The sequence below is a fragment of the Limulus polyphemus genome, unplaced genomic scaffold (assembly GCF_000517525.1).
Source record: "Limulus polyphemus unplaced genomic scaffold, Limulus_polyphemus-2.1.2 Scaffold2263, whole genome shotgun sequence".
NCBI classification, from domain to species: Eukaryota; Metazoa; Arthropoda; class Merostomata; order Xiphosura; family Limulidae; genus Limulus; species Limulus polyphemus.
Genome location: NW_013667873.1, coordinates 3,634 through 29,642, shown reverse-complemented (window position 1 = coordinate 29,642; position 26,009 = coordinate 3,634). Strand labels below are relative to the sequence as shown.

Below are 26,009 nucleotides of genomic sequence, written 5' to 3'. Positions count from 1 at the left end.
CCAAGGTAACACACTTGTGAAATGGCCCTGAAATTGCATGTTTCTCATGAAACAATATGTAAACATCTAAGAAATATGGGAAAGCTCCTTAAAGAAGGTGTTTGGGTGCCTCACAAACTCTCCGATGATCATCATTTCCAATGTGTGAACATTGCTTCGTCTCTTCTGGCACGTAATGCGCGTGAACCATTTTTGGACAGAATTATCACCGGTGATGAAAAATGGATTCTTTATGTGAATATTAAACACCAAAAACAATTGCTCAGTCCTAGACAAAAACCACTTCTGACTCCAAAACCTGGACTCCATGCACAGAAAGTGATGCTTTGCATTTGGTGGGACATCAAATGAGTAATTAATTTCAAACTCCTTACCTAATATATTATATATATGACAGTACTTCAAGCTAACATCTTGTTCTAAAAATTTTTAATGTCCATTTCAATAACAGTAGTGGTTAGAATGTTTAATATATCTAGTTTTATTACAGACTTTTTTGCATTGTTAGCTTAGTATATGAATTCGGGACTAGCCTAAATCTTCTATGCTTGCAGAACCTTGTAAGATACTGTTGAGCTAATGGCTGAGAACATCATTAACAGCAAAGGTTTGATTTGGTTAAAATTTTGTGCAAAGCTACTCGAGGGCAATATGTGCTAGCTATCTTTAATTTAGCAGTGATAGACTAATGGGAAGGCATATTATCAACACCACCCACTGCCGACTCTTGGGCAACTCTTTTATCAACAAATAGAAGGATTGACCATAACATTATAACACCCCCACAGCTGAATGGGAAAGCATGTTTGATGAAGGGGATTTGAACATGCAACCCACAGAAAGTGAATCAAGCACTCTAACCACCAGGCCATGCCAATCCTAACAGCAAAGAAACCCAACTGATAAAATAATTTATTATATAAAGTTGACAAGCCATCCATCTGTCACACCAATATCTTGGCTGTTGTGGTACCATTTAACATGCAACTGGTGCTTTCTGTCAGGAGAAGCAAGTTTCTCGTTTTAAAAATTTTCCTTCTTAGGTATATATATAAAATGGAAAATGCTCTACTTTGGGCATATAATTAGATTTAAGGGTAAGTTGGTAGATATCATGATGAGTAATAAAATTTAATCAGTTATATGCATGCCCCACGCTCAGTATTGCTGACACACAAAAATCATAATCATTGGCTGAAATTCCCCATTACATTTGTTTGGTTGTCACGGAGACACATTGATACATCATCAAATTTTGTCCTATCCAAACTCTCAACTACAACTCTATAATAACCCACGTTTTACCCGCAGCACATTTCAATTTTGAAAATGCCCAAATTAAAGCAAGCTTCTTCAGCTCAGTAGGCTAACAATGCCAAAACCAGGAAGACAGTCCAAAGAGAAGATTCTGAAATTCATAATAAAATTCACTGCTTTTAGCATCACAATTAATAATTTGCAGGGTCATACAGTTCACCAAGTAGGAATATGTCTGAGAATCAGTTTTTTTGCATGTTTCAATCTAAAAAGATTTATCAAGAAGAAAATTTGAACATAACTTTAAAATATACAAAAAAAAGTTAAAATGATAATCAAGCAATACTAAAAGGAGATGACCGAATATATGTAAAATATATATATGTTGTTTTCACGAAATAACAGAAATAGGATAATCATTCTTCATACATATATTGTTACTAGATTATAATTAGTTTTTAGAAAACATTTATTTACATACAATTTTGAGAAGAAAATTAATCATTATTTCTCATCATATGACAGGCATATGAATATAAAAAAAATATTTATTTAGCTATATTCATTACCAAGTTTATTTTTGATCTTGCTCTAAGTAGGTAGCTTGCTCTGACCAAAAATTAGTATTATTGAGTAAGTACAGATATCTTAAATATGCGACTCCTAGTCTCTATCAAAGAGTTAAGTTCCATTATTTCAATAGATGAAAAAAGAGAATCAACAGCAATAAACATGAATAAAACAATAAACCATTCGGTTTTCAGGAAATAGCCTACTCACATGAAGGTCCCATACTCGAACTTCACCACCAAGACAGCCAGAAGCCAATATTTCATTAGAGGAAGGATGAAATGCCAAACACCATGGAGTGCGGGGATGACCTTCTAAAACATGTACGAGTCTCCCTGTTTTGACATCACACATGTATATTTTATGGTCTCCATGAGTGGAGGCCACTTTAGTCCTGCAATTTTAGATATTGTGAGCATATTGTTAAAAAAATATAAACATATTATAATCAAAAGTAGAGTTTGATTATTTTGAAAAATGTGGCTAAAGAATACTTATGTATGGAAGATTAACACTTCAGTAACTTATGTTTAATCCACAGTTTCAATGAAATGCATTAAAAACATACATTAACACATAAAGTAATACAGGGTTGAGAAGAATAAACTAATATTTTGGTTGATCCTTGGTTCTAGAACATACAGGCTGGAAGTCAGAGGGGTCTATGTGCTATCTGTTGCATTCAAGGCCATTTTGGAATACTAGATGTTTCCATTATTTACTGTTAGGATAATCAATAAACATTGGACTTTTGCTACTTAATATGTTTCAATGATGAAAATTACAGACTAGTTGACATAAAACCTGGTTATTTCCACTAAGGCAAATTACTGAATAATAACTTAAAGACCGAGTCTTTTACAAGGCCAATGTGGATACTTAATTCATTTTGCAAAATGGTATACAGTAGGTGTAGAATGTTTTTGTGTTTGTCAGAAATTTCCTGGTCTATAGATTTCTTCTTCCCATATATATAACATAACTTATGAAGCTGAAAATTATTTTGGTCTATGTACTGTATTTTTCGGAATATAAGATGCACCGGTGTATAAGACGCACCCTTTTTTTGAACACAAAGTTTTGGGGGAAAAAAAGCTACAGTCGCATTTGAAAGATTTTTTATTGAACAAAAATTCAATTTGATACTTTAAAAATTAGTGTATATTGTTCTAAACACAAAAGAGCTCAAAACATCAAAATAAGAAAATACCGTAAATCAAAAAAAGGTTTACTGTTATTTAGTTTGGTTCAGAACCTACAAAATCTTCATTGCTTTCACTGTAATTTACTTTTTTATTATTTAGGGAGCATTATAAATAGTTATGTTTTTAAAAGAAAAAAACTACTATTGTTATAAATAACACATTCAATTGAACTAAACTATGCATGCTTATATAAATATATTTACACATGGCTTGTGTATAACATATATATACATATATATTATTCATACTTTCAGTGTATAGGAAGCAAGCAGATTTTGACATCAAATTTTGGGGTAAAAAAGTGTGTCTTATACACCAAAAAATACGGTAACTAAAATTCCTTAAAAAATGCAAAATCAAAAGAACATTATACACAATCCCACCAACTTTCATTAAGTTATGTCTATCTTTGTCCAATTTCGACTCCATGTGGTTGAGTTCTCACATAATTATAATGTCTGATGGAAAAAATGTCTATTATACACATATATATGTAATTCTACACAAAAAAAGAAAAGCTCACATTAAGACAGATGGCAAAAAATTAAAAGATCCTTTTTTATGATCTGCCATTGCACTTTAAGATATATATGTGCAATTTCAAGGCTTAAAAAGACATTTTGTAATTGGTTGGCTGTCTGTCAACAAGTCAGTTAAAAAGGAGCCTCACATGTAAATTTCACTTAGTTTAAACATCAAAGCAGAGGAAGCAATTTTGGATTGAGCCTACTGCAGAGGCTGATTATATTATATTAAGACTATTTTGGAGCCTTACTGTGCTGTTACATCCATGTCGCCACATCTGAACATGTTCTCTCTAATGTCCATGCATCACGACAATAGCCTTACAGTATAGTTTCTATTGCAAATGGTTCTAAGGCTTTTACATATAAGCACACCTCTCCTCCCTACCTTCTATCCATACTCTGCCTAGAGTATGAGAAAAATGGTTTTTCCACTGCATTTTAACAGTGATTACACAGAAAAATATTAGATGTTGCATCTGACAACTTTACCAATATATCTTCACAACGAATAGCATAAATACTCATTTCATTCTCCATGTGATTGAGGTATGTGTCAGTTGAACAAGTATGTCCCTGAGACTTTTCCAGATGGATATCCTTCTTGATTATGTTGCATAGTATTGTTTGGAACAGATGGAAGGCTTTTGACACTGACCTTTGTGTTCATGGATTCTCACATGTTGCAAGATGCTGCACTCTGCTTATCATGGTTAAGTATGAATTGTTGCAGATCTCTTTCTGAATGTCCTGGTGTCCCAAGTTAATCCATATTCCTTTGCTTCTAAACACCATTAAGAACAAAGGATATCCCCATCTTAGAAATTCTAAATCTTCAATCTGAACATATACTTGATCGGAGTGTATGAATATTTTGCAGTTTTTGCACTTCCCGAAGCATTTGTTTGTTTGAAGTTAAGTACAAAGCTACACAATGAACTATCTGTTCTATGCCCAAAATGGGTATTGAAATTCAGTTTCTAGCTTTGTAAGTCTGCAGACATACTGCTGTGCCACTGGGGGGGCTTCCCAAAGTGATTAATTGCAAGTGACATCACACTACCTACAAAATGTCAAACAATGTCCAAATGTAGTTCTAATACACTCCGTTCTACTATAAACTAACATTTTCCTTACCTAAAAATGTATTTCTGATAGATACCTTCTCATACAGAATAGCTTCTTTCCTTTTGAGTTTGCAAATTCTGCCAAAAAGATTTGCAACCACCCACCTTGTGAAACATCCTACCTAATTTCATGTTTTATCACTGCATGATGATGATGTCATGTAGCAGAATCCTTCATCAATAAGAAAGTAACACACCTCCATTCATAATGGCTTCCTCTACAATCACGTTTGTGAATCCTCATTCTTTGATGAGGTAATGAAGAACTATGCACCAAAAAGTGGGGAGGATGGATAGAAATGTGTGAGAAGATGAGTATTTATCAGAAATATATTTTCAGGTAAGGAAAATATTAAATTACAAAACAAATACTCACCTCCACAAAAATAGCTAGAATCACACTTTGAGATGATGAAGGGACCAGTGCAAAGATTACTTAGATGAGCTCTGCTCCCTTCAGAAAGCTTTCAAAGTAAGTCCATGAAGTGTGACACCTGATGGTAGGGGGTTCCATAGGGACACACCAGTGGGAGATTGCATCTCATCTCATCTAGGGTATACTCTTCACCCATGTAGGAGAAAGGAATAGCTATAAAAGCCATAACTGTGACAGAAGAACAGGTAGAATAGGTACATGGCTGTCCAAGTACTCACACACAAGTTGTCGGACAGGCAATATATGTAGTAAGGTTGGGGTTCATTCAGATGATACCTTGTGTGCACACTTCTGCCATCAGACTTGATGGGTCAAAACCAGTTGTGGGAGAAGAGCACTTAAAATAATCATCTATGTTCACCTCCTCTACCATCAGTCTCTGCAAGTCCCTTGCCAGCTACAGGAAGAGGGAACTGTATAGAATCATGTCTGTATCTAAACCTATATAAACCTCTACTCAACAATCAGTCATTATGGGCCTCATGCTTGTGAGTGAGTGATACATCACAGGCGCATATGGTAGGTTTACCTCAACTGAACCATTACTCAACAAGCCCTATGCCAGCTGCTGTGGGAAGAGGGCATCATATTATATACACCTCCACTCAAGTGTCATTCTTTACAGGATGCATGCCAGCTGCAAGAGTGGGGTGTTTTTTTTTCAGTAATAGTGTTCATTTTAACTCTACTAAACAGATATTTGCCAGAGGAGAAGAATTTGTAAGATAAAGATATAGAAAGGACTGGTATGGCAAGTTATATCATCAATCCACTTGATGAATGTGATGTATCATAGCTATGTATGTGGGGTGAACCACATTACACTTCGGTGTCCACTTCTAATCACTGAAGGACCCCTTGTTCTATCCCCAGCAAGTTTAGGTCCAAATCAGCGAGGATTCTTCATGGTCCACCACCCTAGCAACTGGAAACTAGTGGGTGGCAAGGGTTTTCCATGCTCCACTCAACAAGGGAAAGAATTAAAATAGGGGAGACCAAGAGAATACACCCAGATACCCATTGGTCCTTCAATCCAAAAAACATCTTTTACTGGAGATAATGCAGTGGATGACTGCTGGTTTGTTTCATATAGTCCTCGGAATGTGTATGGTCTGAATTGAAAGGAAAAGCAATACATGTATATATATATTGTGTGTGTGTGTGTGTGTGTGTGTGTGTATATATATATAACCTCAAGTGAACTTGCAGAACAACCATCTCACAGTAAGCACTTGTACAGCCAGGGCAAATGTTACAAGAACTTTCCATTATCCAGGCTCAAAGTAGAGTTTGAGTACATATACCCTGGGAGGCAACAATAGTCACATAGTGGAATCCTATAGTAAAGACATATGATGGATTGAAGGATGACTATGGATGGAAGACAATCTCTCCAGAGATGAGACAGCCAGGTTATTTAGATAGTGAGCAATAAAGGTATGTGGTGTAGCCCACGTACCAGCCCTGAGAATTTCATCTAAAGAACAGTGAAAATGAGAAGCTAGAGAATTAACGTGTCAAACCTGGTGAGAAGTGACACAAAAGAGCTGTTGGTCATCCATCCTCAAAGAGGAGTATACCAGATAAATGAGTTGGCAGATCCATCCTGCTAGGATGGTGGGAGAAAGAGGTCAGTGTACAAAAAAATGAAAATGAAAAGAAAGTGATAGAAATCCTAAAATAGGAAGTGTGAGAAAGATAACAATGAATGTCCTGGACCTGACATAGGAATCTGTCTGGGTTCAAATACTCATAGAAATTAGATATAAAAGGAAAGGATATAAGCAAAAAGGTGTAGCCACATTCCCTAGCTGTGAAAGACTTGGTAATAAAGAACTGGTCTGAGTAAAAGAGTTCGGGAGGAAGCTATATGGCATAGATGTCAGAATGAAGGCAACCACAGGCAAGAAATAGAATAAAATGTTTTAGAGAGATATGATATAAGTAACAAGTTACAAGAGGTTCAAATGAGTCCTGGGTGATAGCATGAAGAACCACATTTAGGTTCCAGTCAGGTAAGGGAATGGGATGAGGTCTATGGATAAGGAAGGAATGGAAGAGGGTAGCAAAGATGGATGAAGAAAAAAATCCTGTGGTATTAAGAAAGGCAGAAGATAGTAGATAGTACCATCAAGTAACCTACTATGATAGAGACAGACAAGCCCAGGTCAAGTATTTACATAAAGGAGGAGGTAAGATATTGTGAAGTAATAAGCTTGTCATTTACATTGGTACACAGAAGAGGTGGAAGAGCAATAAGAGTGGAAAAGAAGGAAAGCTACACTGTTGGATAGTCCAGCTCAACAAGCAATAAACCAGACAAATGCCACACATGCAGATGAAGGCATGTCACTCCTTAATGAAAGAGTGGCATATGAAGTTGGATGAGAAAGGATGGAATGTTAGGAAGGAGAAGGGAAGCTTGAATAAGAGAAGGCAAAGTAAACCATAGTTTGGCAGGCTAATAAGGGGCCACCAACAGGACTCTGCAAGGAGTATCCTGAATCAGAGCAATGACTTGAGGAATAAGGCATAGAGGAGGATAGACATTGAGAACAATATGGGACCAGTCTTCATAGGAGCAGTGACAGCCAGGGAAGAAAGATGAGGTACCAGAGACTAAAAGAGAAGCTTGGTATTAAGGAATGTGGTGAAGGCATCTGTCTGGGAAGCTCCAAGTTGGGAGCAGATCCAACAGAAGACTTGTGAGTGTAGGGACTATTCCATGAGTCCCATCAAGAAAGACAGTCTGCAACGATGTTCAGTGCACCCAGAACATGACAGACTATTAACATCATCTGGACAGAATAGGCCTAAGAAAGGAGGTCCAACATCTGAAAGTAGAAGGTCCTGGAATTGGTGCCTCCTTGTCAGTTGATATGTGCCACAATAGTGGAATTGTCCAAGTGAATAATTACCAAATGATCCCCAAAGAGGAGAATAAAATGAGAGCATACTTGACAAACAGCAAGCAATTTGAAGGCAATGATATGTAGCGAATACTCCTCCTAAGACCAAGAGCCTAAACTCGGATAGCCATTCAGAGATGCTCCCCATCCAGAGAAAGAAGAATCCGTGAAAAGGTGAAGGTCCAGTTTGGGAGAAGGCAAAGGAATGTTGGAGGTGGTGTTCAGTGTAAGTAAGTTCTTTACTCACATCAGCAGAAGAAGAGTTCACATTAAACTGTAAATTCATATTGAATATAATGAAACTGAATCAATTGAAATAAAGTCACAAATCTCAGCAAACTCAAAATATGTCAATGCAAGAAAATGCTGAAGAAAAGAATGAGAATTCACAAATGTGAATATACAGGGATTCATTGCACATTGGTGGAGGGTTCTGCTGCATGATGACATCATCATGAAGTGGTATAAATTCATGTGGTTGCATGTGAAATTAGGTAGGAGTTTTCACGAGACTGGTAGCTTGGAAGTCTCTTTAGAAGAACATGCAAAAACAAGAGAATAGAAGCTATTCTATGTACATTCTGTTTCCATATTCAATATCATGTATTCAACCCACCATATTAGTAGTATTTGCCCCCCCAAAGAAATTGTAGAAGTAGCATTAAGTATGTTGTCAGCCTTAGTTACCAAATGAACAACTTTTTTGTGATAATTCATGAGAATTTTATCAAACTGAAGCAAAAATCCAACAACTAAAAAGAAAATAATAACTGACAAGTACTAACAAAAGTGATAACTGATATTAAACTAAACCTGAAAGTTTTATGAAAATAAAATTTTATATTTCCGAAATTAAAAATAAAATAAACTACATAATAATAATTCAGATTCAATGTACCTATTTCACTCAACTATTTGTACATATAAAATATATAAACTAAAGCTAACAAGATTCTACAATAATAATTGTAGCTTTAAAATCAATGGAATTTCCTAGTACTAATTTGTAAAAACATTAGCATATATATCTTCCCTCTGCAGAGCAGATTTTTCAAGCTCTGACATGTTTATATATATATATGTGTGTGTGTGTGTGTGTGTGTGTGTGTGTGTTCTTGAGTGTGTACAAATATAAACAACCTCAAAACACTTTTTTAGTAAATAAAAAGACAAAATAAAAAAGGGTAGGTTAACAGATAAAACTAACCTCCAGTAACATAAATTATGTGTGCTAAGCATATTTAACTTAGAACTCTCTTGTAGAAATTGAAATCTGATATTTTTTGCTTATTGTTATATACCTTAAAATTATTTAAGGGTGCCAAATTTTGTTTAATATAAGCACATAAAATTTTCATGATTTAAGGCTTTGGCCAAATTGTAATCAAAAGTTCCTGATCTGTAAAGCAGTAACTAGCAGTTTCCATGTAGTAAGTAGCCTGTCCTAACATAAAATAAAAACTTACCCATCTGGACTAAAGGCTGTGAGAAATGTGGATCGTACAGAACTTGGTAGTTTGCAGTGCTAAAACAGAAAATATGATAAAAATAATTTTTCAAGACTATCATCCAGTAAGATTATCTAATATTATTCATTATTTAATTTTTATCATTTCTATAAAATCCTAAATTGGTCAGATTGCTACATTGAATTAGTTAACCCTAGTTACTAGCATAGTTTGTTTAGTATACAGGTTTAACTTGTATGAGGTCATAGTGACCCAATGTTAGTGTTCTACGGTTAAGCTTCCATGCTGATTTATAAATAAATATTTCAGTGTTCCAACAGCTTCTAAATATTAATAAGCAATTTCTATTTATCAGAATTATAATAAATTAGATCTTACATAATAAATAAATTTAAGAAAATAGTACATTGTACAGTATAATTATTAAAATAAAGAATATCAGGAAAGTTATTCTACTATAAAAGAATTAATGTTCCTTTTGATATATTATAGTTTCAAACAAAAGTTTTAATTATACATGATAAAAAATTATTTTGTCTCTAAACTACTTTTTCTTGATTGTATATAATGTCAGCTTTAAGTTTAAAAATAAAACATGGCCTCTCAAAATCCTACCATTTCTTCTTGTTCTGATGTTGCAGCTTTATCTTCTGCTACTACTTGTAGTACATGATGAGCTGACACACTGCATTTGGACTTGCCAAGTTCTCGATGAAATAAAACTGAGACTGTGCTACGTTTGCATTTAGGAGTGGCTCTGGATCCCATCTTTGCTAAATTACTTACACTAACTTTATACATGTGACTGTAAAAAATTTTAGAAAGAAAATATATATTAAGTTCACAACAAACCAAAATGATTTATCATAACAAACAAGTTCAGCATGTCAATGATCAAACTAAGGGAAAATCAAACAGAACCTCTTTTTAAAGTTACAGTACCAAGTCCATCATAAAAATTAGCTAATTTTTCTTAAAGCCATTCTTGTTAAAACATTAATAATGTATTACCTGTAGTGTATGTATTATATATCCACATACTGTTCTATAATTATATTAAAACAATTATAAGTCATAAATATTTTAATGATGTATCTGCATATCAACAACTGTGCACCTTTAAATATAAATTCAGTGGATCTGATTCATTGATACTTCTTTTCATAATGGCATTTAGCACATTTTTTAAGTCATCAACACTTTCAATAACTCATAGTGCAAAGAAAGACTAGTTAAGTGTCAGCTTCATTTAAGGACTTTGCATGTTCGACATACCTAAAACTAAGAAAAAACATGTAGAATTTAGGATGAAATAATTTTACTGAAATTGGGGGTTTGTAAGTCTAACAAAAGGAACAGGCATCCAAGAGAAACATCCAGACAGGAGACTACATGATTAGAGTTGATCCAAACAACCCTCAGAATTACTCTTAAGTGTTAAGACAAGGTAAGCATGGGGTTAGAACCTGCAATAAGAATACTGACTTCAAAGGCAGTTGTAAGAAAGTAATTCACATGGGAAAGGTTATAGATAAATGTCTAATATTTCACATGATAAGTGTTTCATTTTGGAAAGAACAAATAAAACATTGTGCTATGGACTGACCAAACAAAGACTTGGTATTTTGAAGACTTTAGGTAAATGTTTGCACATATGTGATAATGAGAATTTTAAACTAGTGTGCGTCTGAAATCACCAGTTAAAACAGCAACTTTGGGAGATTGTACAGCACAAATAGAAAGAAGCACTGAATGATAATCTCATAACACTAGAAAACAAACATGACTGATGTAGTCATAAGGTTATGGAAAAGAAAGGACTACTAACTTGATTATTTAAATTATGTTCCACAATGAAAATATTATGTCTAATATTGCAACAGTGTTCATATGATTTTTTTTAAATTGTTGTATTGTTTTTGATCAGAGGGAGGTTTTAATATTACATGATGAGTGCAGATCAAAAATGACCTGAACAACAGAAACTGTTACAACATTGCACATACTTTAGACTCAAGACTTCTGACTACTTTACATAAAACCATTTCATCAAAATTCATAATATTAAAAGCACATATGTAAACAATCCTAATAATACACCTATATAAACATCATGTGATTACCAAAATGACTTTAGTCAGTCCCAATACAATAAATATTCAACCTTAATGTGAAGGATTTAGTGTCTTAGATAGAATTAAGAGAGAAACAGAACTATTAGATAATTGAGGAAAATACAGAAAATTTTATGTTTCACAAATATTTCATTATTACTACCATAGTTTGTCCACAGAGGCAAACCACGATAGTTATAAACGAAGTATTTCTGAAATGCACAAAATGTTTTGTTTTCCTCAATTGTGTAATTATGGAGTTTCACCAAAATACCAATAGTTTCAAGCATTAATTATATATAATTATTAGATCAACCTCTAGAATTACATTTGCAAAATTATAAAAATGTAGTTTATTTTATTCTTCTATTCTCTATAAAGCTTATACATAAAAATGTAAATGTTTTATTCATTATAACATCTATGTGAAAATTATTATATTTTTCCTAAATTGGTGTTTTTTAAATACTCTTGTGTGTTTATAAGTACTGGTATAGTACAAAATGTGCTAATAATTGCACAATGATTCACTATGTTCATGTAATTCTATATCATCCACACTTTTTCCCAGCAAAACTATTTCTCAATCTGTAGAATTATTCCCTTGATGTAATAGCATGAGCTGTTAAAATCTTTTAAAATTTTTGGATTATATAAGAGTACAATGATGGAAAATTATCTGAGATACCTAATTAAGCAGCTTAGTGGAAAACTGGTCTCAAGGCATGTGTGTAAACTGAGGGTACCGCTATCAAGTCCTGACAATGTTGGCTTCTTAATATTCTAATTAATTATATTGATGTTATAAGCAGTCTTCATATTTCTGGGGGTCATTGAAAAAAATATGATGATAAATAAAATGATCTGTGTACATGCTTGGATCATTAGTTAGCCTAGTATTAAGTGTGGGATGTCAACTGGAGGATCATGTTTCAAATCTGAAATTGTTGGCTGGTAATATGTACTGCAAGTCTAACATTGTTGTCTTTTGTGTGTTGGTTGTATGTATTTGTGTTGTTTAGTCTTCAAAAGAGTAAAAGGAATTATATGTAGATCACTGGCCTATGAAAACAGATTCAAGTCCTAAACAGGACAGAATTATTAACACCCAAGTAGATAAATGTGATGCTTTGGTTCAGTGTTTTGTTGGAAGAAGGGGTTGAAATGCCTTCTGTTACCTTGTTTATTCTTATTTCATTTCTCATGCAATTGAAGCACACCAGAATATTCCAATGAAAAAATTTTCATCTACATATTCTACATACTAAAAAATGCCATATCTTCAAAGCTATTCCCTCTAAGAATTGTGATAATTTCATAATGCACTATTTTTCATGAGTTTGATATTGTTGTTCTAAAATAGCAACCAGCATTTAAGTTAATTATTTTAACCCTTCTACTACAGGTGGGTGGATTCCACCCAGCTCATATTCCTCAAAGTAACCATAAAGAAGTTGTACTGCAACTTTTTAAAATGTACAAGTACCTTCATGAAATTTTGCAGATTATCAGTAAACATGACAAGGCATTCGTACAAAAAGTATCAGATTTTTAAATTAAGTTTTAACATTTTTTAATTAATTATTTGCTCATGCATTTTTTATTGTGAAATGGTGACTAACCAACATGTGAAGTAATTTTGATTTGAAGATTAAAATTACTTTTATGCATCAGAAAATTGTCAAATTTCACGTGCGAAATCTCTATAACCTTCAGATAATTACTAAACTTTTTTTTTAGAAAAAACTATATTTCATGTTATTTTCACTATTGTATCTCTTATGGGTTTGGTCAATTAAACAAACCTCATAACCACCATAAAAAAATAGGAAACAGATAAAAATAAATTATGCTTATTTCATTCTAGAATTACTACAAATTATAACACAATACCACAAAAGTTTAGTCTAAATAGCTTAAATCTCATAACATTATACATATAAAAAATTCACTATTTTTATTTTATTGACCTTTCAGCAGTGTCTGGCTAACATTACAGATGTTCAATGACATAGCACATGTGCACTCATATTACCATATCCAATAATACAAAGCTGGACTTTACAAAGCGACCTGTCTTGGCTGTCACATTTCAGTTATAATAAATTATATATGTATATACATTATTACAATTTACAAATAATTTCTTAAATTTCAGTTGTTTTTCTTCAAACATAGAACAGTAAATAAAGAAGTATAGAAAACAATTATCTCTTCTAGTTATGAACTTTGTACTTGTTTGCCACTTGCCATAATTTGCTAAGCCTTATCAAATTTCCCATGTGAAGGATGCGAAACAAAATACTTTTTTTAGGTTTTATATACGCATTTTGAAATAACAAAAAAAATCATAAATTACTATATCAATACTACAAAATTCCACTATAATTAACATAACGATTCTTTTATTATTTACTTTTAAATTTAAAATTTAACTAATGTATAATACTAAAAATTTGGATTATACTTTACAATTTGATCCCAAACTTATTGACATACATTCATAAAATGGTAGTTCAATAAAATTTTGAATGTAAGTCTACAAACATGGTGACATGGCCTTTGACCCATGACCATAGGAAGACCCATCTCTGTATGGTTAAAGTACTGTAATTTGGAAAGTGGCTAAGACAGGGACTATATTGTCAATGAACATAATTTTCTCAAAAATACATTGAATGTATTACCTGTATTAAATCCAACTTGTCCAGAATTTAAGATTGAGCTACAACATACACTTTTTAGAAACTGCATATCAAACTGGGACTTTCAACATCATAATTACATTGACTATATATATGGGGTTTAAAATTTAAGTTTACATGTAACAAATTGTTTATTGAAGACACTGGTTCCTAGCCCACAAGATTCATACCATTAAAAAATAAATAGTAATAGACAATTACAGAAAAACAGCACAAAATTATGAATCATTATGAATGTTTATTGTTCTCTACTATATTTTTGAATAGATTAGATTATCTCAGCAATGGATTGAAATATTACATTCCCAAGGAATTTCATCTTTTTTAATTGGCTTTCTCAACTGGAAATGCATGGTTCACTGTATTTCTTTAGTTATGACCAATGAAAGTGAACATATTGCATGGATTACATAAAAAAACAATTCATGAGGAAATGCAACTTTACATGAGAGAATGTAATTTTATTTCATTATTTCTATCCCTGTCAGCTGTTTTGACTTTAACACAAGCAGTTTAAAAACAGTTACAATCCAGTCTTTTTTAAGTTTTAAGATATACACTGAAATATAGCTTAAAACTAAAAACCAGACAGACATTGCATAAATGTTAATGAAAAAGTTATAAAACTATTAGCTAGTTTATTTAACTCTTCAAAAGAAAACTTTTTTTTTTAAATTACTCCAGACTTCTAATTTTATAAAACTAATTAGCATACATGATATTTGACAACACACTGATATACTGAATGTGAACTAATAAGCCACCTGTTTTGAAATATTAATTAAATAATAACAGCAAGATAAAAATATTCACATACTTACATGTACACTAAGAGTCTCAGTATATTCAGTGTACAAGGTAAAAAATCATTTGCACACATTTTCTTATTGTTATAGTATTTTACTATCACCTCTGTGACCAATAATATATATGGAACTGTCAGTGTTATAGAACAATACATATTTCCAAATTCCATGGTAATTTTTTTTTACTGATGAACTTGGGATTTTTCTGCACTCCATCTAATTGGACCAGAAAAAAGGTCCTAGCCTCTAGTTTGTCAAAATGAGGAGAGAAGAGGAATTTCTGAGACAAGCTGAGGTACTCATTCTTTTTACGGGTTGTGAACTTAACAAAACGTGGGGGGTTGAAGTTATAATACACAACACAAAAATCCTAACTTTCACACAAATTATTTATAACATATCATTAGTATTCATTATTACTTTACCAAACATTTTGTACATGCTTTAAAAACTCACTATGTGTGTAGTTAAAACATGGTATACACTCTGTGATGGCCCAGGTGACTTTGTAGGAAGAGGTAACAGCCAAAGTAGTGATGGTAGATGTACTTTGATGTAGTTTTTTGTTGTAAGGATGTGGCACCATCTATGAATGTAATTAACATTAACTTATGTCAAAAACAATAAATGTTCAATAACAACAATAATGGGAGGTGGAGGGGGTTGTGAACACCCCTCTCTCCATCATGCCCCTTGTTCCAAACTATCATCCCACAAAGATTGCCCCAGCGACCAAGGAGTAGTTAGATAATGGATGAACAGACACACAGATTTTTGTGCTTTCTATACATATTTAGATAGAATGGATAGTTTAATGGCAATTGCTGTGAAAGATACCTTCTTCTGGTATATGAAAAAAAAAACAACTGTTGTATAGATTTATAAAGAGAGAGAGAGAGAGAAAAAAAAAGAGAGTTCCGAAGTTAGAAATTGGCAGAAATTTAATAGAATGTCACATGCAATATATACATTACTAATGAGAGTTTATTTCAAAGCTTATTGGTTAAATTTATTATGTAGGGACAAGTTTCATGTCAAATACAATTAATCAGAAGAGAAAGTAGGGAATTACAAGGAGCTATAAACAGATTTAATATGTATTATTTGAATTAAGTTGATCATTTCTGATTTATTGTTAACCACTAATGAGGATATGGTTGGAAGCAGAGGACAGTTGGGGAAGAATGATGACTGCATGCCTAAGTTTGATGTTTTGCAACTGTACATGTTGAGATAAAAAGAAATCAAATTTTAGTTCCTAATGTTTATAAAGCCAATTTTAAGGCTATGATACAAGGTTTATCATTAATGAATTAAATGGTGATATTGGACAGAAGTGGGAAATATTCAAAAAAATGTAGCTTTTTAATTCAAAATAAGCATGTTCCTAAAAAAGAAAAAAAAAGATGAAAGTATATTATGAAAGATAAAAGCTAACTGGATTATGAAAACATGAAAAAGGAGAAAATTAATATTGTAAACTTATGAAGTTTAAGTTGACACATGCAGGCTGGAATATATACAGAACTATGGGAAAGTTAAAAAAAAAAATTTAGAAAACCAAAAGGGTTTGTGATAAACAGCTGGGTGATAATGTCAAAACTAAGAGAAAGTTTTTTTTGTTTTATTTCCTAAGTATGTTAATGAAAGATAAGCAAAATATTAAAATGTTGATTGGATACTGAAAGTAAGGTTTTGTTAAAAACTATGAGATAACTGAGCACAATACTTTTTCACCCCTGTTCTTGACTCTGAACATTCTATGGGAAATATTACAACTGGCCCAAATCATGTTAATATTAATCTCTTAGTGGTAATCAAAAAGATTGTGAGATTAACAACAGATAAGGTATTATATTCAGACAAAGTTTTCCCCATGGTGTTCAAGAAAGTCTAAGATAAGATATGCAAGCATCTCTTTTTCTATTTTGATAGGTCAGTAGAAAATGAGCAAGAGCCTGAGGGTGTCACAATTGCTAACATTACTCCTATTCTTATAAAGAGTAATAAGAAATGTCTCTGGAAATTATATACCAGTTAGTCTTCCTTGTATGGCAGGGAAGATTCTATAATCTGATTAAAGAGACCTTACAAAATCATTTAGTGCAATATGAAATTCTAAAAGAAAGTCAACATGAATTCACTAAAGGGAAATCTTACATTAGTTATTTGTTATTGTTTTCAAGGATGTTATTTGTTGTCTGGATAATAGGTGTGTGTACTTGTATTTTCAAAAAACTTTTGATAAGGTGGCACACAGAATATTAGCTAAGAAATCACATTAGTATGGTTTGAGGAGAGACCAATTAATTGGATTGTAGGGTCACTGGAAGAGAAAAAGTAAAATGTTGTTGACAAAGTACAGTCCAACTGAACCTTTGTTACCAGTTGAGTGCCTCAAGAGTCAGTGTTCTTTCTTACTTACATCAATGATATTGATGTTAAAATTTTCTTACCTGAAAATGCATTTCCGTACACAGATTGTTATTATCCTCTTGAAGTCACACATATCTGAATGAGAGATTTGTGTCACCAGCCTCATGAAAACTACCACATACATTCAAGTGTGTTCATGTGAATTCGAGCTACTACATAACATATAATGCAGCAAAGCCCTCCACCAATAGGAGTGTAAAACACCAGCTTGTGAAAAATCCTCCCTTAACAATTGTACATGAGAATCCTCATTCTTTAATGAGGCAATAAAGAAAGGTGCACCAAAAAAACGTGGGGAGGATGTGTAGGAACATGTATGGAGGTGAGTATCTATCATAAATATATTTTCAGGTAAAGAAAATGTTAACTATCAAAACAAATACTAAACTTCATACACAGGTACATACAATCCCACACTGATATGGTGGAGGGACTGGTAAAAAGATTACTAGATAAGCCTCCTTAAGATGTCTAAAAGAAGCTCATGGGGTGTGACAACTGATGTCAGAGGCTCCATAGGGGCACACCAATGGGAGACTGCATCTCTTCTCATCCAGGGTATACTCTTTGCATATGTATAGAAAGAGAAGAGGCAAAAAGCCTGAAATGTGTCGCAAGGATGGGCAGAATATGTGCATGACCTTCTGAATACTCGCACACAAGCCATCAGATGGCTAATATGTATAATGAGGTTGGGGCTTGTTCAAACTGTACTTTGTGTGTTCACCTCCTCTACCATTAGACTTCATGGGTCAAATCCAACTGTGGATGAAAAGTATTTGTAATAAGTATCTTTGCACACCTCCTCAACTGTCAGTCACCTGAGTCCAATGCCAGCTGCAGGAGCAGGGTGCTATACTGGAATGTTATTATGGATAATTAATAACTTTTACTCAACCATCCATCTCTACAGACTCCTTGGATGCTATGTAAGGAGGGTGTTAGTAATACATCACAGTTGGATATGGATTATTTCCATCTACTCCACCATCAGTGGATGGTACAGTGATATGTATTCCTCATTGCCCTAGCTTCATGAAAGAGTTAAAGCTGATGTACTGCTACTTTATAAGTCTCATTGGTTAAAGTTAATATTTACCTTCCTAAAAACTTAATCTGGGAGGATAGGCCAGCTTTCTAAGGCCCCAACGAAAAAAATGAATACCATATTTACTAAACTAATTGGGAAATTAATTTCTATTCTGTTAACATTAATGTGCACTATGGACTTTCCAGTAATTTTTTTTGGCCTTGTTGCCATTGAAAATGACAGAAAAACCAAGGCCAAATGGCCTTGCCCTAAAAATGATGATTTCCTGGCCTGTTATCTTAAAGGTCTAATACTTGTATCAACCAATACTCCAGATTCTTTTCCACATAAGAGGATTCCTATACAAAGTTTCTATGCAATTTGTTTCATGATAATCTATTTGCATAATGTTAACATTTTCCTTACCTGAAATGCATAGATGATTACCATTCTGCACAATAGATAGCTAATACCTTGTACCAAATACTACAAATGTTTTTGTGCATGTGAAAAGCCTCTGAATGATCTTCTGCCCTTACATGTCAAATTTGTACTGTGTCAGTCTACGATGCAATTAGCATTAGACTATATCCCTCCACCAATAGAAGAACAATATATTCTCCATGTATAGTACTCCTAATGAATACTTTGTATATACCAAAAACTCATTCTCAAGTTTTAACAAGGCAAAATACACACCAGAATTGGAAAGGTAGGGTGGGCAGTACTGTGGTGAGGTATCTATCTGAAATATATTTTCAGGAGAGGTAAATATTAACTTCATAACATGTTACTCACTTTTCCATAGAACAGGCATATAGAATCTCACATTTAGGTACCACTGTACAGAAAGAAATTAAACACATAAACTCCTCTCTGCGAATATAATGACAAGAAGGGAAACTCATGCAGTGCATCTTTCACTAAGGAGAAGAGAAGCTAGTGAAAGCACTACTTGCATCCATCTCAAGCAGGAAATATTCTTTGCCATATACAAGAGGTAATGCAGAATGGTTCTGCCAAAAGAACTTCCTGTATGGTGCTAAAGTATCTCAAAGATGAGTGTAGTGCAAAGAATGCTAAACTACCCTGTAATTCCCAGGGGGGTCAGCAGACCATTAAGTATGGCTGGGATATTATAGCAAGCCAAACAGTACATGAGAAATAATTAGTTGATACACTTACAAGAACATGCAGGCACAGGGATGAATCATTCCAGACATCCAAAACAACAAGAATTCAAGACACAGTCAATTAGTCACAACAACAGGAATGATTCGATCCTTAGTGTTGTGGTGGTCTGTACTACACTTCTGGTTAGACACTCCTGCTTTCCTTCCAACTGATGGATGCATTTAATTGTTCCCATAATAATGGGATTACACCAATTTAAAGAGAACCTCTCCATACTGACCACCCCAGTAGCTTGGTACTGAAAGAGTAAGGGTTCTCACATTCCACTAGAAGAAACTGGAAGGTAAAAATTCATGAGGAGAGAACAATAAAGAGATACCTGGATCAACAGCAATAATCTCAGTATCTGCATAAGGTTTCACAGTATGAGACTGTGCAATGGATTACCATAAATAGGGACAGCAGGAGCTGGCCAATTGAGTGGGTTTGGAACCCACCATGCGCAGTACAATGTGGAAGAGATATATATACATACTGCCAAAATAGTCATCCAGTAAAACTCCATCTCAACAGTAGTCCTCTGGTCAATGCACTTTTTAGGAGAGAGAACTATTTTTTGCGAGGCTACACCAGCCACATGATGGGTTCTACTGTCTCCAGTATTAGTCAAGAAGTGTGATTTGGCTATTGTTTTTGTTTTTTTTTGGCAGGAGTTAAAAGTCCAGACTGAAATAAAAAGAAATATTAAACAACTCACCTCCTTAAAGCCTCTAGAAGGATTGAAGAATGGTGGCAAGAAGAAAACAAAACCAAGAGGATAAAGAAACCACAACTCACCTCCTTAAAGCCTCTAGAAGGATTGAAGAATGGTGGCAAGAAGGAAACAAAACCCAGAGGATAAAGAAACCACAAGATGGTGCAAGGAATGTGACACAAGAATATTTGATGCTTTCTACATCTCCAACTGCAATATTTCATCCCAGGGGTGTGAACTATGAAAGACATAAGATGATGGGTAGACATTAACACTTATGTTGCCATCTCCCAAGGAGGAAGAGTAGTTGAACTCAACTAATTAAAGTTGAAGGAGACAAATCTTGAGAAGTACAGGAATCCCATAGTTTAAAAAGACAATTCTAAGTGTCTTTAACTCTACTGAGATGGTACTGGTGTTTAACACCCACCCTTGCTTCTGTGAAGTGGAGCATAGTCAGGTTTACTATAATTACAAATTTACTATGTGTATCTTAACAAGATTTGGTAAGCTTTTAGTAAACATTACAAGTATTTTGTACAAAAAAAAATCAGAATTTCTACTAAATATTTCTGTGAATTTACTGACATAGTAATGATGATTTTTATTGCTAAAAGTAAAAATATGTACTTCTCATCTTACAGTTTTCATAACATCTGAAACCTCCTAAATGAATATAAAAAGTTCTTTTTAAGGTAAAAGTTTCTATTTTACCTGTTATTTTCTCCATCTAACATTAATTAACTGAATTATCAACATACAGTGAAACTGAAGTGAAATTTTGAAAATTGTCAAACAAAATTAACTTAACTTTTTCTTCTTCATTCAATACTTAATATGTTTCTAAAATTGGATTTGACACTATTCACAATTTCTTCTGTTTAGTTTTTCATGTGTGTTTTATGTTTTATTTTTTAGTATTATTGCCTGGTTTGTATGACATTTGATTTTTCTCATGCCTGAAGAGTGAAACATCATATTGTGAACATAATGCACATGCAGCTTTGGATTCATGACTTGTAGTTGCCTAACCTAAAGCATTTTTCTATAAATGTTTTTGACAGAAAAAATAATTTACATGTCAAATATACATTTTAAACATAAATAATAAAAAAATCACTAAAATAGAACATCAAAAACAAATACAATTTAACTGTCTTTCTTAAGATACTACTAGATTATAAAAATTGTTAAATGCTATGACTGCTAACTTCCCTTATCACAAAGTTAAAAAATCAAGACATCTTGTTAACATACATCTGCCATCAATTTCAAAAAGATCATTGGAAGTTTGTAATATCAAATAAGCTCTTTCTATCGGTTATAAACAAGTATGTCAAATAAGAAGCCTTGAAAGTTAAGGAAAGGTAGGCAGGGCTTATGTCAAAGTTAGGTTATTTATATCTCAGTAAATGGAGACATTAGTAAGTTCAAACTAAACACTGGACTTTGGAATTGTCTATAGATTGTTCTTACAATACAGTGTAACCTGGTAAGAGTTGCTGTGAATTAAAAACACCACCTTGGAAAGATGTTGAAGAGTAGAATAAGCATAAAGAAAGGTGGGTCAATCCTGACTCAGATAGACTACCACCAAGATCTCCAATTCAGGAACTGAAGGCCAAAAAACTGTTAGCTTGGTGTAGAGGGGAGTCAAAAATACATAAATAAGATGAATCCCAACGTGGTAACACTCCAAAAAAAAAAAACACCAGGGAGTGTATGTACCACCATGTCAGAATGATTTGGTCTATGCAAGATGGCTAATATACACCACTAAAGCCAAAGTTCCACAAACACAGTAGGCTTTTGTTGTTAGGAACCCAAAAGAGAATAAGAAAACAAAGGTCTGCAGCACAAGTACCTCCCTCAAGATTGATATAAGAAATGACACTGGAGTTGTTGGAATAGATCATAACAGTTTTATTCAATTAGCTGTAACATACAATGGTGGATGACCATTGAATTGTCTACATCTTGAGGGTATGGATGTGGAACACCGCTCCTCAGGAGATCATACACTCAAAAAAGATTAAGGTTACTGGAACTGCACACCATCTGGCTATAGAGGTATCTATGAACATATGCAAATCTGGGTATAGTGATGAAAGATGAATGCCCAGGGTCATGTGGAAACAACAGAGCCACCATAACAGTGAGAAGTAAAAAGTGATGGAGGTATAAAAAATAAGAGAAGACAATGGATCACAGGGCATATTCCACTAAATTGTCAGAGTCCACTGAAGGAAACAAAAAAGGACATATTCAGAGGAAGAAGGAACTTTAGTGTGTCAACAGTCCTCATAGGAGACAGAATCTCACACACAGGAAGAAAAAGAAACATGACAGCTTTGGAAACCAGAAATTCTATGTCTAAAAAAATCTAAAGAAGAAAGGTAAAGCCATCCAGCAAACAAAGCAATAAAGGCTTCTGAATGAATCATATAATGAATGATAGCCAATAATAACTGAGGAGCCTGACCAGCAACCTGAAAGAAAAGAGAGATCACAGTAAATGATGGTTCCCAGGATGGAGCAAGGAGATGCCAAATGGCCATATAATGATCAAAATGCAGACCCAACAAGTACATCCTCCATGTGAAAGCCCTCAAGATGAGATGTAAACAGATGGGCTTGAGCTTTGAAAGACAGAGAGAGCCCCTTAAAGAAATCTTGTGTGATCTACGCATTTTCTCTAAATTGAGTTCACACATGAACAAAGTGTAAAAGTAACAGCCATACATTTGATTCCTATAAATGTTATTAAGTTGGCTTATTTCCACATATTCATGCATCACCAAATACAAGTTAAACATGATGCAATAGTATGAGATACACATACTCTCTTTTCTTTTCATTTTATTACATCAGCATTGATTTCACTCTTATTTTTCAAGAACCACGAAAATTATTATAAATCAAAAAATTTAAGAACAGAGTAACAAACTTTTTCTATATCAAATTGTCATGCATGTTTTTTTTCACCTTTTCTATACACAACATGTGTAAACATTGCCCACCCCAGTAATCTTTCCCAAAGCTATCTCTAGCTTATCCTCAATTAAGGCAAACTCTAGAAGTATAGTGTACTGTATACTTCCGAGTCTCCTGTTAGTTGAAATTAAGTCCAAAATTTGTATCGACAACCTAATCCTAGAACCTAATGCACTCTACGAATTCCACTCCACTTATCCCTAAACAACCTTTAAACATATTTAAATTTATTAGCCTTTAATCTCTTCAATCTATCTACCCAATAATTGTATATTTACTAAAATTAGGCTATTTTCCAGTTAATGGTAGCATAAAAACCTTCATATCAAGTTGTTTTGCTTTGAACAAAGACTTTCATAACCCCCTTTACTTTTAACAGTAGCTTGCATGACTTTTATTTCAAGAAACCTAATCATCTTCCATTTTACTAATATTAACAAGTTGCAAGTTAAACTATAGATACTTAAAAACTTACCAGTAAGTTAAATAAGAGATATTAGCTGAAATGCAAAATTTTGGAAAGAACAGAACTTTACAGCAAGATTACTTAAACCAAATCAAAATAAACATTCATGAATCATAATGAAATATTTGCACTGATATCCATAACTACAGGACAACAGGGGGCCTTTTGGCTCATCAAGGATGTTCTGATTCCTAATATCCCTCAACAAAAACCAATCAATAAATCCAGCCATGGTCCCCATCCCCTTCCATAACATCATGTAAATTTGAAGCCTCTACCACTCTAGATGACTATTTGTTTCATGAATCAGCTACATTAATGAAGAAATAAAACTGCCTGAACTGGAGATGCATCTCTAATTTCCAAACTTTAAATTTGTATCATCTTGTTCTACTGTCCTCAGAATTTAGTATAAAATAGCTAATGCCTCGGTTGTATGAACTCCCTTTATGATTTTGAATACTTCCATTAGATCACTAATAATCATTTACTTTTTGACAAGAAAACAAGTAAAAATATTGCCAATGTGTGTGTGTGTGTGTGAGTATATACATGCATAATATATAATAATAAAAAATTAATTATACATTCTGTAAGTTGCAATAAATAAATATCAAACTTATTGTAACTTTTTCATGGAAATTAAAAATGTGCAATAAAAACTTATTCAGGTAAGAAAGTAACAGAACAAAAACATACCCCATAAATATAACATAACCTAATCAAAAATGTTCCTACATTACATTATAAATAAGCAGAAATTAACCAAGCATACTCTGTAACTGTAGCTATAATTTTAAAAATGTCACACTTGTGTTATTATGTTAATATTATTATTATTATTTATATTTCACTATTTTTAGTTAATCACTTAACTAAGTTAATCTACCAAACATTTAAACCTTGGATCTGGTTTTAGTTTTAACAGCTTAGTGACAAATACTGATAAAACCTAATTCCAAGTCCGAAATTTTGGCTATTAAAACTACTGGTGTTACTAACTCTTACTCACACTAAGAGTTAGTAATCCTAATATAGCAATATTACAATATTGCACTGTACGCTACTAGCTAAGCCTAACTAATGCTATTGTTGATACTTAACACATAGTAATATATTTATACTGTTATTTGTCATTCATCCTTAAGTTAAATTTCAAGGCTATTTTACTAATAAAAGATAACTTCTAACTTGGATTAATCAAATTTTTATTTCATTGTTATGTAGTGTAATTTTCCAAAAACATTGTAAAATGACAAGTTATTTTTCTTACCATCTTTTCCACTGCAATTTAAAGTTCAAATTAAACTTAAAGCAAATATACATCCACAGTAAGATATTACATAATAGGATATTAAAGTGCACAGACTAACATAATATTTCACTCTTTCCAAGTTCCAGGTATTTGATTGCTCTCTTGAACCTAAAGAACCTATAATTTCTATTTACGTGTGCATATTGATTGTAAAATATGTTTTCCCTGATTTTAATACTGCTTTTAAAATCTTTGTTTCCAATCGTTACATTTTCCGAAATAAATAAAACTCTTTAACAGCAGATAAAAAAAAAACCCCGTTTTTAAAGTTACTAGTGATTTTATTAAGTATTGTACATATTTTGTGAGAATGTGACTCAGATCATGGTTATACTGCATTTTAGTTTCTTTCATAAATAAGGGGGTGGGGATTAAGTTGTTGTAGAATGTTTTACTTTTGTCATTAAAACTAAAATCAGTTATTACGACCTTTATAGAAAAAGAGAAATGAGATCTTTCTTTTTTTCTATTTTTTTAAGATTTGTTTATCAGTAGAACGCACATTAAACTATACATTACTTGCTTGGAATATAAATGTACTGCTTTCTTATTTTAAAATAAATAGGAAAGAATTAAAATTTTAACAAACAACTATTCTAAACAAAATATATGCTGCAATAAAAAGCACACAAACAAGTAAAGTGATAAAAATTGTCCAAGTAATTACAGGCTCATTAGTCTTACGTCAGTTGTGGGAAAAGTTTTGGAAAGTCTGATAAATGTCACTTTGCAAAGCCATTTAAACAAAGTTTAGAATT

General features: G+C 33.0%; 1 protein-coding gene across 1 annotated transcript in view; it reads right to left on the bottom strand.

Annotated features, from left to right (window-relative positions):
* LOC106466453 overlaps window positions 1–25,299 on the bottom strand; it is a 54,099-nt gene extending 28,800 nt beyond the window's left edge. Inside the window, exons 1-4 of the mRNA XM_022394453.1 lie at window positions 25,210–25,299; window positions 10,113–10,302; window positions 9,495–9,553; window positions 2,038–2,221 (exon numbers count right to left, since the gene is read on the bottom strand). Coding sequence (XP_022250161.1) covers window positions 2,038–2,221; window positions 9,495–9,553; window positions 10,113–10,302; window positions 25,210–25,262 — 486 coding nt within the window. The 5' untranslated portion in view covers window positions 25,263–25,299. The remainder of the gene's footprint in view (window positions 1–2,037; window positions 2,222–9,494; window positions 9,554–10,112; window positions 10,303–25,209) is intronic.
* Between the last annotated feature and the right edge of the window lie 710 nt (window positions 25,300–26,009).